The sequence below is a fragment of the Malus domestica genome, chromosome 05 (genome assembly GCF_042453785.1).
Source record: "Malus domestica chromosome 05, GDT2T_hap1".
Taxonomy (NCBI): Eukaryota; Viridiplantae; Streptophyta; class Magnoliopsida; order Rosales; family Rosaceae; genus Malus; species Malus domestica.
Window position 1 is genome coordinate 20,899,631 of NC_091665.1, and position 14,096 is coordinate 20,913,726.

The 14,096-nt window shown below is 36.1% G+C and overlaps 1 protein-coding gene across 10 annotated transcripts; it reads left to right on the forward strand.

Moving 5' to 3' along the window:
- Positions 1-1,258: 1,258 nt before the first annotated feature.
- On the forward strand, positions 1,259-6,381 carry LOC139187427 (cyclin-D1-1-like). Of its 10 annotated transcripts, none has more exons than XR_003773196.2 (4): positions 1,259-1,572; positions 1,673-1,967; positions 2,230-2,419; positions 6,169-6,290. XR_003773196.2 is itself a non-coding variant. In XM_070822364.1 (4 exons), the coding sequence occupies exons 1-3, from the start codon at positions 1,399-1,401 to the stop codon at positions 2,367-2,369; spliced, it is 609 nt and encodes a 202-aa protein (XP_070678465.1). In that variant the 5' UTR covers positions 1,259-1,398; the 3' UTR covers positions 2,370-2,415; positions 6,169-6,381. The 10 variants fall into 10 exon arrangements, 5 of the variants coding, with proteins under 5 accessions (XP_070678465.1, XP_070678464.1, XP_017186727.2 ...); XR_011581332.1 differs by lacking the exon at positions 6,169-6,290 and adding an exon at positions 3,220-3,625; XR_001789547.3 differs by lacking the exon at positions 6,169-6,290 and adding an exon at positions 2,550-3,164.
- The last annotated feature ends 7,715 nt before the right edge of the window (positions 6,382-14,096 follow it).

The following is a 14,096-nucleotide window of genomic DNA, read 5'->3' on the forward strand; positions in this document are numbered from 1 at the left end:
GATCAAGATCAGTCAAGTGGTGGGATAAATTCAATTATTAGAAGATCATTAATCTGGTCATCTCAGAGTTTCCCATCACTCCAGTTCCAGTTATTCCAGCACAACCAACAATGGCGTTGCCAACCATTCCAGAACAATCTTTATTAGACATTAGTCCGTCTTCATCCCTCAAAGGAACAACCAAGTCATCCAAATCAACAAGTTCAAAGAAGAAAGAAAAATCATCCCAGCTCAAAGATTTAGCCCAACAGTTAATGGCAGAAGCAGCTTTGCTCCATGACGAAGACTCAGACTCAGACGCCTCAGACGCATCCTCACAGTATCCAGCCAATTCAGCAAGTCAAAAATCTCAAGCAGCATATTATCAGGATTCCCAGGACCCATTCGATCTTTGAATAATTCAAACATGTGAAGACACAATAACTAAGCATGTGACCCCAATAGGAAACATGTCATTTACAGCATCGAAAGCAGTAACCATCATTCCAAATTCCAGACAATTCATTATTCATGAATAGTAAATTCACTATAAATTATTTTTATTTTTATTTTTTATCCTTAAAAGATAATGGTGAATAGCTTGGTTTATTTCTATACATGAAATATCTCATAATGTAAATAAGCTAGGGGTGAACAAAAGAAAGGTTAGGACTAAACCAAGTTATTACGGTTAGGACTAAACCAAGTTATTACACCAATCTCACCCCCAATGTATTAGAAAGAGGATTCTCTCATTCAATATAAGCTCATATAAAAAACTGGATAATTTTTTAGTTGTAAAGATTCAGATCTAGAACGTTTAAGTTTATAGCTCAATCGATACTCATTCATTTACTACTAAGCCACTATTTGGGGGCTTCAGGTCTGCTGTCCCATTTTGTGTCCCATTTTGTGTCTCTTTTGTGTCTCTTTGCTAATATTTTGACACATCTCCTAACTTCACTATAGATAACTCTAGTAACTATTTTTATTTAACAACGTTCTCTTTTACATCCAAGTTCTAATTGCCATAATCTACAAATTTATTAATTAAAGTACTGTTTGTATTAAAAAATGCCAAAGTCCATGAAATACTTTTTTCAAATTTCGCTAAACCTTATAAAAACTTACATTTAGTTATTTGTAATCATGTTTATGGCACTACTTCATATGAATTTTGTTCTCCCTAAATATATATCGATGTAGGATGAAAAATACTCAAAAGTTTAATATAAAGATACATAATGCATCAATGGTTTAGGATCATCAAGGTCGCGTATGAGCAATGATTGTAGTATTTCTTAAAGAGTACTATGATTACGAATTCCAAATTAGTTTACCAATTTAATTCCTAAATAACATGCCCTCCCCACCATCAGCTCTATCCTCACCCGTTTGATCGACTCTGAGCCCAACCACATGCCCTCCCCAACCTACATCACTCGGTTCCGCGACTGTACAATAGATATCATCGCCCGCCAGGACTCCATCAACTGGATCCTAAATGTCCACGCCCACCACCGCTTTTCTCCCCTCACCGCCTTCCTCTCCGTCAACTACTTCGACCGCTTCCTCTCCTCCCACTCTCTCCCGGTAACACTTTTCCAGAAAAAAAAAAAAAAAAAGAAAAGCATTTTCGAATGCTGACGTGTCTGATCCTTGACTTTTTAATACATTTCATGTTTTGTTGCAGCGACATAGCGGGTCGTGGCCGTCTAAGCTGCTGTCCGTCGCGTGTTTGTCTTTAGCCTCTAAAATGGGGGAGCCAAAGGTCCAGTTCATCCTGGACCTCCAAATCTTCGAGCCCAAGTTTGTCTTCGACCCCAAAACGGTCCAGCGGATGGAGCTCCGGGTCATGTGGATTCTCAATTGGAGGCTCCGATCCATCACCCCCTTCGATTTCCTCCACCATTTTGTCTCCGACCTCTCCTCTTCGTCCTCCTCTCTCCTCTCAGCCTCCTCCGATTTAGTTCTCAGAACCATTCGTGGTATTTTAACTGATTCACTACCCGATTAATAAAAGGGAACTTTAACGAAAAGCACCCGGTACTGTTCACTTTAACGAAAAACCACATTTTTACACTAAAAAGTCAATCATGGTACTATTCACTTTACCCTTTATTTTGTCCTTATCATTAAAACTCAAAGTTTTCAAACCCTTTTCATTAGTTTTCCTTTAATAAAACCCATTCATTTTATTTAGTTTTCTGGATTTTCGGCGTTTAAGTTGGGTTTTTGATGTTTTCTCAGTGATTGACTTATTGGGTTTCTCTCCATCGACGATTGCGGGGGCGGCTGTGCTCTGCGCCGCCGGTTTAAGCGTCGATTTTGTGGCCGATGGAGATCGCCAAGGGGCGCCGTTTTTCTACGAGAGAGTGAACAAAGTATAGTATTTGCCGGGAATTGGATCCCATCCGGATCCATTTTGTGGGAATTGTAGGTAACTCTACATCTTAACAATTCATCATCGTATGATTATAAATTATTTAATTTTTTTTATTTAAAATTAAACATAAATAGTAACGGATGAAAATTAATCATATAATATACAATGAATAATTAAAATGTAGATATCTCAAGGATTCCTAGTGGATTTGCACAGGATCCTCCTTATATCTGAAGCGGGTGTAGGAAGCTTGCAAAATTTACCTTCTAGACAGCTTTGACACATTACAGGACTAGAGGTTTTAGGGAATACAACATTGGATTTATGCAGCATGTGAGACACTACAGAATTAGACGGATGTCCTAGTCTATTATGCCAGGTGATGTGGTTAACAAACTGACCAAGAAGAGCTTTATTATGAACCAGGCCTTGAGAAGCTGGAGGACAAACATTGGCGAGGGAAGAGATGGGGTATAGACCATTATTGCACAGTCTTTTGTAGAGGATCATCCTTGTGGCCTTGTCCTGGATCCAAAAACAGAAGGCATTAAAGATAAGCCAACAGTTATTGTCTAAGCAGAGTTTGTGAACTGATAACAAATTCTGTGATACTTTAGGCACATATAAAACAGAATTCAACTTGATCGCCATAGGATGTGTGGCTGAGATTTTACCATGTGTATGAATATTGGAGAGGCAGTTAGTTAGTTAAGTTGTTAGAGATAGTGAGAAGTGTATATATACTGATATGTGTACTTGTATGGTTGTTAAGAAAGTAAATATACAAGAGTTTTCATTTTCTCTCTCTCTCTAAATTCTCTGAATCTCTTCTCTATCTTACTACATTTCTGTAGGTTTACATGGTATCAATCGCCATGAAAGCTCACGCTTGATCTCGATCTTCGTCTTCCGTCGCTCTGATACTTCGATCGATCTTGGTGTTCTTGCTTCTTGTTTCTGGTTCTTGATCGGTTTTACTTCGTCTGCTCTCTACTCTAGGGTTTTCTTCGTCCCTAAGGCTCTGCAACTGTGATTTCGGTTGCGACTTCGTCTTCTCCACTTTGTGCACTCCAGGTGTTTGTTGTGTGTTCTCAGTGATTTTTTCTGCCAAATTACAGCCGTCATAGAGCAACAATGGTAACTGCTTCTCAATTACAGCTTCTTCAATCACCAATAACTGCATTGGTTTCTTCGATCTCTACTTCGGTGAATGTTAAACTGGATGATTCGAATTATCTAAATTGGCATTTTCAAATGAAATTACTGCTTGAAAGTAATGGAATCCTAGGGTTTGTTGATGGCTCGCATCCCTGTCCTGTTCGATTTACATCTCCATCTGGAGAATCTGGTACCAATTCATCCCATTCATCATCGTCCTCTGTTAATGATGAGCATCTAGTTTGGATGATGCATGATAAAGCCCTGATGCAATTAATTACTGCGTCGTTGAGCCCGGTGGCTATGTCCTGTGCTATTGGAAGCACTAGTTCACAGGATCTCTGGATTCGATTACAAGAACAATTTTCCACTGTCTCAAAGACTAGCATATTTCAGATGAAATCGAATCTGCAAACAATTAGAAAGGGCTTTGATTCTATTACTCAGTATTTACAGAAGATAAAAGAAGCTAGAGATTATCTTTCTGCTGCTGGGGTTTTGTTTCTTGATGAAGACATCGTTATACTTGCATTGAATGGCTTACCAGCAGAGTACAATACATTCCGGACTGTGATAAGGGGGCGTGAAAGTGTCATATCTTTGAAAGAATTTCGGACACAGTTGCTTGCTGAAGAAGCCATTCTCGAGTCCTCTGTTAATGCACCGTTTATGACAGCCATGGTTGCTAATGCTTCACCTCAGCGAGGGCCACCTCAATCTAGTTTTGTATCTGGTGGTTTCAAGCAGTTCACTGCCAATAAGAACAAGGGAAAAGGTCGATTTAATCAACACTCCAGAGGTTTTTCCCCTAGACAGTACATGCCTACTCAAACTCATGTGCTTCAAACTCCAAGTCCTGGTATACTTGGTCAGTTTCCATATACGCAGCAGCCTATTCCTTCTGCGCCACCTGAGAAGCCAAGATGTCAAATTTGTGGGAGGTTCAATCACAATACTTGGTTTTGCTTCTATAATGAGAAGGGTCCTAATTATATTGGTGGAGCTCACTTGACTTCCTCTCCAATGTCTTCACATTCACAGCAAGGGTATCAATTTTCTCCGGTTGATGCTTATGCACAACACAGGCCTCACTCACCGTTTCTTGGACAACAAGCTCCATCCCAGGTTCCATTACATGCCTATCATACTATGGTTTCACAACCAAATCCGTCACATGCGTCTCCATCTCCTTCCCAAGTGTGGATCACGGAATCTGGCGCAACCAATCATATGACTGCCGATCTCTCCACCTTATCTCTGGCTTCTCCGTATCCCACTACTGAGGTTATTCAGACCGCCAATGGTGAAGGTTTGCATGTATCTCATATTGGTAACGCTGTTATCAAGCCTTCCATACATCCTATCAAGTTGAATTCTGTTTTATATGTGCCTAAAGTATCACAAAATTTGTTATCAGTTCACAAACTCTGCTTAGACAATAACTGTTGGCTTATCTTTGATGCCTTCTGTTTTTGGATCCAGGACAAGGCCACAGGGATGATCCTCTACAAAGGACTGTGCAGTAATGGTCTATACGCCATCTCTTCCCTCGCCAATGTTTTTCCTCCAGCTTCTCAAAGCCTGGTTCATAATAAAGCTCTTCTTGGTCAGTTTGTTAACCACATCACCTGGCATAATAGACTAGGACATCCGTCTAATTCTGTAGTGTCTCACATGCTGCATAAATCCAATGTTGTATTCCCTAAAACCTCTAGTCCTGTAATGTGTCAAAGCTGTCTAGAAGGTAAATTTTGCAAGCTTCCTTTTTCACCAAGTGTCAATAAATCCGTCATTCCTTTTGAAGTGGTGCATAGTGATCTTTGGGGTCCTGCACCTTGTGTGTCTGTGGATGGATATAGGTACTATGTTACCTTTATTGATGAATGTACAAAGTACTCTTGGATATTTCCCTTGGTGAATAAATCAGATCTTTGTGCTACCTTTATTGGTTTCTATGCTTATGTTCTCACTCAATTTTCTGCAAAAGTACGAATATTGCAAAGTGATGGTGGTGGTGAGTACATAAGTAAACCCCTTCAGTCATTCCTTCTACACAAAGGCATTTTACACCAAAAATCCTGTCTTTACACTCCAGAACAAAATGGCATGGCTGAACGAAAACACAGACATATTATTGAAACAGCAATCACATTACTTCAAACAGCTCACCTACCCTCTAAGTTTTGGTCTTTTGCATGTCAAACATCCATCTATCTTATTAATCGGATGCCTACACCCAATTTATCCAATAAATCTCCCTTTGAAGTCCTGTATGGTGCAGTTCCAGTGCTTTAACACTTAAGAACCTTTGGTTGTGCTTGTTACCCTCTTCTTAGACCATATAACATAACCAAACTTCAACCAAAAACAACAAAATGCATATTTTTGGGTTATGCATCCAGGTATAAAGGGTTCATATGTTATGCAGTTTCTCAACACCGGTTTTTTATTTCTAGACATGTTGTGTTCAGTGAACATGATTTTCCTTATAAAGACTTATTGGCACATACCAATTCCAAATCATCATGTTCTCTGCCTTTTGATACTCCCTCGTTTTAGTCAAAATCGAAGAGTTGGGAAAACATAGAAACCTGTGAAGTGAAATCTCGCGGTAATATTTATTTTCTCATTTTTATTGGGGACAGGAAAGGGTGAGAAGCTGTCACCAACTCATGGAGGAGTACCTGCTCGACACGTGTCCGTGTCTCACCATAAACAGCCAAGTACCGGATCGGCGCCGTGGCTCCAGCCAGTCCAATCGACGTGCTCGATGCGGCTGCCTGTTCAAGCTGCGACACTCGGTCTGAAAATCCCGAATCTACCATCCAAGTAGAGCGGCCAACCAAGCGGCTCCGGGCAATTTTTGGGTACTGACTAGTCAGCATCCAATTTACTCACCATAATATGTGGCCCAATAAAATTGTAACACCTCTATTTGATTCTTTCTCAAACTCTTTACTATACTAACAACCAAACACCCACTTTCTCCTACCTTAATCCATGCGATGGCAAATATGCAAATTCGAAGCCTTTCACCGGATCCCATCCTAGCCCCCTCCTCCAACCTTCATCCTCCGTCGAACCACTCTCGTCCCCAAACTATCTTCTCCATTGTCGCCATTCCTCTGCAAATCTGACCAAACCAGCACTTGACCCTCGATTAAACAAGATTTTCAACTAAATTTGGATACTGAATCTATTGACCAGAGAGAGAATAAGTCTAGAAATTACTAGGGAACTGTGAGATTTTCCACGGAGAGAGGCTGGTGGTGATAAGGTCAGATTCGATTTGGGCTATTATAAGCAAAAATGTTGGAGGAACAAGTGTGTGTGTGTGTGCTCAACGGAGGAGAAGGGGACTGGGGTTGAGATCTATGGTGGAGGAAGGAGAAAGTTTGTGTTTGGTTACAGTGATTTGAGAAAGTATAAATGAACACTTGTTACAATCTTATTTGGATACATATTATAGTGAGTGAATTGAGTCGTCAGTACCAAGTATTACCAGTCACACAAGTTCATGTGTATACACAGGTGTGGAATGGTCTCTGACGACATTGTTTGTTTATCACTAACCTTATTAAGCTCAAAAAATCGGACGATCACTGATTGGCTTGTTATTATGTTTTGGGTTTTTGAACTTTAATTCTTGAAGAAAATTAAAATTTAATAAAAATCTGGTATTACATTGGATATTGATTTTAGTTTTTTTAATGTGTACTTAATTCAAATTCATATTTTATTTTTGTTTTAATATTTAATAAATATCATATTTAATGTCATCGCATTAAATTTTAAATTTGTTATTATATACATTTTAATTCATGAATTTTATTTAACTTTCTCAAATTAGTGTACCTAAACGTCTGTATCATAATATATTTTACTAAATTAGTAGACCAAAATGTCCGTATCTAAATATATTGTAGTGAATTAGTAGCACAAAAGAAAATATGCAAAAACATAACTGTACCGAAAATTCCGTACCTAAATATATAATACTAAACTCACCCAAGTATATTATACTAAACTAGTGTACCGAAATGTCCGTACCTAAACATGTTATACTAATCTAGTGCACCGAAATGTTTGTACCTAAATATGTTGTAATTGATTAGTGGCACATAAGAAAATATGCAAAAATATAAGTACACCGAAAAATCTCTACGAAAATATTTTCATATATAAGATACTTACCATAATGAGAATTAAAATTTATAATATTTTCATGCAATTTAATTTATGAACATCATAAAATTATAAATAAAAAAGAGAGACATTGAACATATATGCTGGCATTAAATAGAGTTTAAGGACTAAAATCAATTTTTAATCTTGTATAACACATTTTTCTAAACTTCATCTTATTTAAGGATTAAAATCTAATTTTCTATTATGTTTTTGTTCTATTGTATGTACTTTGGTGTTTGATTTTAGACTTGTTGAAACATTAGAGTTCAAACTGTAATAAATTAATAAAACTTGTTAGAAACGAGGTAAGGGAGTCCGTGGAGGACCTTTATATTTGTAATTATATATTAATGTGACATGAACTTTATATGCATGACTATGTAATATACGTTATATATGTTTCAACTATATGGATACTTGATCATCATTTTATGAACTTAAAGAATATTGTTTGTTTGGAATATGTCTTATTGATAATCATTTATCATTAACAACAATAATTTCATACCTTATGAGAGCATTGAGAATGTAGTAATAGAAGAATAAATCTCTACTTCCTTTGATATAAACCCCCACTTTTCCATGCAGAAATTGACAAGAAAAGAAGCTGAAACACCTTTTGTTTTTCCAATTTATTTATTTATTTATTTATATATAGTTTTAATGGCTTTGTGATTGGTAGATTAGTAGCATTGATGGATTTTTTAATCGAAAAATTGTTATATTTATGAAACTACACGAACATATCACAATCTCTTTTAGCAACCAAACCAATCAAAGACATTGAGTCACGAAACACAATGTACAATATTTCATTACAAATCACAAGCAAGAAAGACTACAATCTTATTTAAAATCAGTTATACAAAGTTACAAACTGTCTAGGTTATACTGTAAACTTTATGTGGTTATATAATTAAAACACAAACAAAGAGTTGACTGACATGATCGTGAAGCAATAGCCATTGAATACGAAGCGGAGATGATGTAGGATGCGGCAACATCAAAGTCTTCTACAAAGCACTTAGCCGGATACAACTACTTTATGGGAAGCATTTTTTGTGTATCTAGGGTTTGCAGGGACCTTAGTATTTATACTGGCTAAGGTATTAAGGTTTCGTCCATAAAGGAATCCTAAATCCCACTTCTTTAGCCTATTAGTTAGGTATCATAATCACATAAAATCAAGGACTCCATCAATTTTACTTGTATTACAAGATACCTAATATAATATTGATATCTTTAGGAAATCAAATCACAATATCTACATTAATCTCCAATATTACATTCCTATTATATGTTGTAGACCATTTAAGGTTGATTTACATCGGAATAAATCCAACATTCTCCCACTGGTCTACACATATAATATTTATGTTTATACTTGAAATTGGAGATTAATGTCACTTTAATGGGCATGTAGTTGTGATAATATCTTATCCTTGATACAAGTTTCTGTCAAATAAGGCTTTCAACATGGAACTAACAAGGTTGTAAGGTTGACGCAACCCAAAACCATCATAAACACACATGCTAAATCCTCATACACATGAAACACCATCAAATTATGATTGCAAAGATGAACATTAATTACCTGAATGTGTCTCAACTTTTTTTCATCTCAGGTTCTCTTTAATGCAAACTTCTACTGCAATTGCAAACAAAGCTTCGTAAAACATAATTAATTCAATACCTACGAGCAAGATGAATTAACATGTTTTTGACACTGGTTCATATACCATATCAGTTACTTTCGTGAGAAAATTTTCAACACTTATGAGCAAGATGAAAAAACCCTCACAACTAATACAACATATAAATCATGTCATGCCATTTTAAGTCGAACCAAAAGAATTAATCCACACTTACGAGCAAGAAGATTAACCATTCCTTTATGATTTAAAATGCAATTTGCTTAACTAGATATCAGATATATCGTCATCTGATAATTGACCAAAACATAAACATGTGACTCAATGAATCCAACAGGAGATTAAACTGAATACATGGATTCAAAAAACCATACATACCTTATAGGTCATCTGCAAATATAAGGGATTACTAACATGAAACTCAAGCTCCCACTGATCTGCAACATCGCCACTGAATTTGTAAATCCATACTTAAATCATACCTTTTGAAATATGCTTGTGGGAACTGTAGACATCGAAATTTTGGTTTCGTGTTCACAGGAACACCCTTACTTAGTCAATGAATGCATATCACTACAAAATAGTCTTTCTTTAACCTTTCCTTAACACCTTAAATAGCATAATCTCAATGAAAGATAAAACTAAGAATTTCACCGCTGTTTATTCAAAATTATGCATCCCACAACCATCTTATTTGTATTAATAATTCCATATTTGTGCTAAGTCCCCATGAGCCTCAAAATTCTTTCTAAAGTTTAACAAATAATCAATCAAGGCATCCAAATGATTGCAAGTAAAAATATACACATACACCAAGTACTCATTCTGCAACTTAAACATATTATTGTCATTCAAGTCATGGCATAATTCTAATTTCATCAACCAAAACACATATTCATGGAAGATAGAATAACACTTTATGCAAGTCCACTTAATGCTCAAAACTTTAGAACAACTCCCACTAAACTTTTAGAGTTTATACACTTATTGCAAATAATGAGTGTGAAGCCCAATTTTCTTTCACTAATTCTCCCACTTGGGCAAACACTCATTCATATATTCTTTCAAGGATGTACCTAAACAAAATTGCTCCATATTTTAGACATCACAACCAACATAAAGTTATCAAACAGAATTTCATTAATGAGTTACACTTACTTTAGAATTTATCATAACTAATTTATAAGCTTAATTGCTACCAAAATTTTACAGATCAAAATAGACATACTAATTTTCATAAAATAAAAATATAGAGCCGTTTTAGGTCAAAATAGTTGTCTAAAGTGATGTCTCAAAAGATAAAAACAATATGCAAGAAAAACTGTATGTACGACCATGGGTTACTAGTAAATTCACTATAATTAAAATACATGGCAAAAATTTACGAAAATTTGCAGACACATATTAGATATATATATATATATATGTTGAACATATAAAAAATTCAGGTCATTTGGTGACCATTAGACGTGTCATTCACCCGATTTAAATCAAGCTATGCAATCTGCCAGAAACAATTATATGCATCTATCATGAATTTATACATCCATAACAAATTTAATTTCATATCATTTCAATTTCGATGTCCAAAGGAAACTCTAGTAGTCAAATTTCATCCTCTAAACCGACATCATAGTTCAAATTAAAAAGATTTAAAAGCATAAGACTTAAACAATGCGTACATTAGCAATCCTTGATTAACCTTCATGGGTCCAATACTTTGCATCAACAAGTCTCATGAAGAGACACAATATACGTCATGATGCAACTGATTTCCATGCCTTAAAACCACAACCTATTATGGGGCTAATAGTGGGATTTTGTAACTGATGGCATGGAACCTTATCCCCAATAAACTTCTTGAAACTATATTAATTTACACCTACGGGCAAACAAATTAATTAGTTTCTAGTACTGGATTATATGTCACAAGAGTTACCTTCATAAAAAACTTCAACACCTACGGGCAAGATGAAGCTTTCACAAACTCCTGTGAAATAAAACTCATACTATGCCATCTTAATTAAAACAAAGGAAACGATCCACACCTACGGGCAAGAAGATTATCCCTTTTATTCTAATTAAAATGCAATGTTGTTCGAAGTAACTTAAAACCACAGTCCTAGCATCAACTAAGGCGCTACAGCTTGCTTAGTTGACAAGACATTGATCATCTCCAGCCTAAAACAATACAAACGTCACATGAATTAATTAGCTGTAAGTGACAAAATTATGATAACTTGATTCAAGTTTCGAGTCATTGCCAACAAATGGCCTTAACTTAATAATCTCCTTCATGACTCCCTTCGATATCCAATTAATCTCAAAAAACCTGACAACATACTTGAGAAGAGATTAATCACATATAGATCAAGTTGTATAAGAACTGTAATATCAATCTTCCACCACAAGGATATCAACACATATGAGAAAAGAAAACATGATGGAGCTAATAGATTCAAAAATGGAAACACTTTAAATAATACAGTCGCTTTTAATTCAAAAGCCAAAATTGTGATATCACCTAAATGTTTTCTTAAGTCAAACGGGTTCCTTTCCTTTTGTATCTTTATTTCCATAGTACAAGACTCCTAAAACATTAGCATCAAAATCGTGCATTAGCCTTGTAAATACCAAATTAAGTAAAGGAACAACCAAAAATTATTTTATTCCAAAAGAAAAATCCCCAATACATGCCATACATTAGCCTTAATAATTTCTTTTCTTCTCCCCTTATGGCACTTAAAAATTGACTGATCAAAGCATTATTTAAATTTTTTAGGCATAGGAAAAATCACAAACAATAAGACATGTTTGAAAATTCATACTTATCAATTAAGTCACATATTTTGAATGGATTACATACCTCATGCCTTCGTATGTTCACCACTTCTTTGTAAACATACATATAATCACATGACCAACCATAATTCTTATATAAGAATAGATAAAAATACAAATGAGAATTGTCACATAATTACTACAAACCTCATTCACTTGTATAATGTTTTTGTTCTTGCCACCAGATGCTTTGTGTCACTCTTACTCAATCTACAAGTTATGCATCAATTTCATAGTTAACTAGTCATGTACAATAAAAAGACTATACTAAGATAGGAAAGCAAAATTGTAGACAAAACTAATTTTGATTAGTCATGGAGATTCCTTATGGACTTAATATGACTTTAAACATTACTTGAATTAATCCCCAGTCATACTCAAGTACGAGTACATATTGTATATATTCTGGACATAACAATAATTTTACCGCATTATTAGTGCTAATCTGCCAGATTTATCATATATTTGTGTCTTTGTGTAGGATCATCTCAAGCATTATAGGACAACCCAATCCCCTTTAAAAAAAAATATGCCATATGTCATTTTGCTACATGTTTGCAAAACTTAAAATTTTAATCCATATTGATTATTTCCAACAACAACCAATGACATGGCTATTGCATTCGGTCTATATATATTTCCTACACATTATCATGTAACACAACTGATTGAAAATATTTCCATGAATTTATTGTAGACATCGAAATTTCGGTAAATAAATGTTGACCGATAAATCAAAGTTTCAACGCTCATGTATTACATAAATTTTACACGTAGCGTGTGTCTAAACAAAAAATCGAAATAAGTTGGAAAAGTCATCAAACAGGACACGTGTCAACACCTGGCAGAAACGACTTATTTCATCTGGAATATTATATTCAAAATTAGGCCTTGGAAATTTCTATAAATAGAAGGCTAATTCATTCATTTGAGAGGGGAGGAATTCATATTACACCTTGAAGCTCTGAAGCTCTGAAGCTCTGAAGCTCTGAAGCTCTGAAACTCCGAAGCTCTCAAGCAAATCCCGAAGGATCAAGAAAGCCCTTTTCGTTCTTCATCAAATCCTCCTTCAAGATCAAGCCCCGACGGCCCTTGAAGAAAGTGTTCTTCGTTCTTCGTTCATCGTTCTTCCAAGATCAAGCCTCAACGGCCCTTTGGATCAACAATCATCCACCGTTCTTCCAAGATCAAGCCTCCAAGATCAAGCCTCAACGGCCCTTTGGATCAACAATCATCCACCGTTCTTCCAAGATCAAGCCCCGACGGCCCTTGGATCAACAATCATCCACCAAATCAAGATCAAGCCCCGACGGCCCTTGAAGAAAGTGTTCTTCGTTCATCGTTCTTCCAAGATCAAGCCCCGACGGCCCTTGGATCAACAAGCCACCGTTCTTCAAGATCAAGCCCAAAAGCCCTTGAAGATCCGTTCATCACTGTTCTTCAAGATCAAGCCCAAAAGCCCTTGAAGACCCGCTCATCACCGTTATTCAAGATTAAGCCTCAACGGCCCTTGAAGAAACACTCATCCTCAAGATCAAGCCCCAACGGCTCCTTGAAGATCCGCTCAAATCCATCTTCAAAGATCAAGCCCACGGCCCCTTGAAGAAACTTCCAACAGTTCATCCAAGATCAAGCCTCGACGGCCCTTGGATCAACGAAATATCCACAAATCAATACCTTACGGAGATCGAATCAGAGGATCAAAATAGAGAGAGATTGTAACCCAAAATCATCAAATACAAATATTTGTTTGTGCACGTTGTTCTTGTCTCTTTCGTTTCAGGAAATTTCCGTGTTCACATTTATATTACCCATGAAAAAAACAGAGCAATAGACTTATTCATGTACTAGTTCCGAAACACCCAGGCTATTTTGATAGAATATAGTCTCAG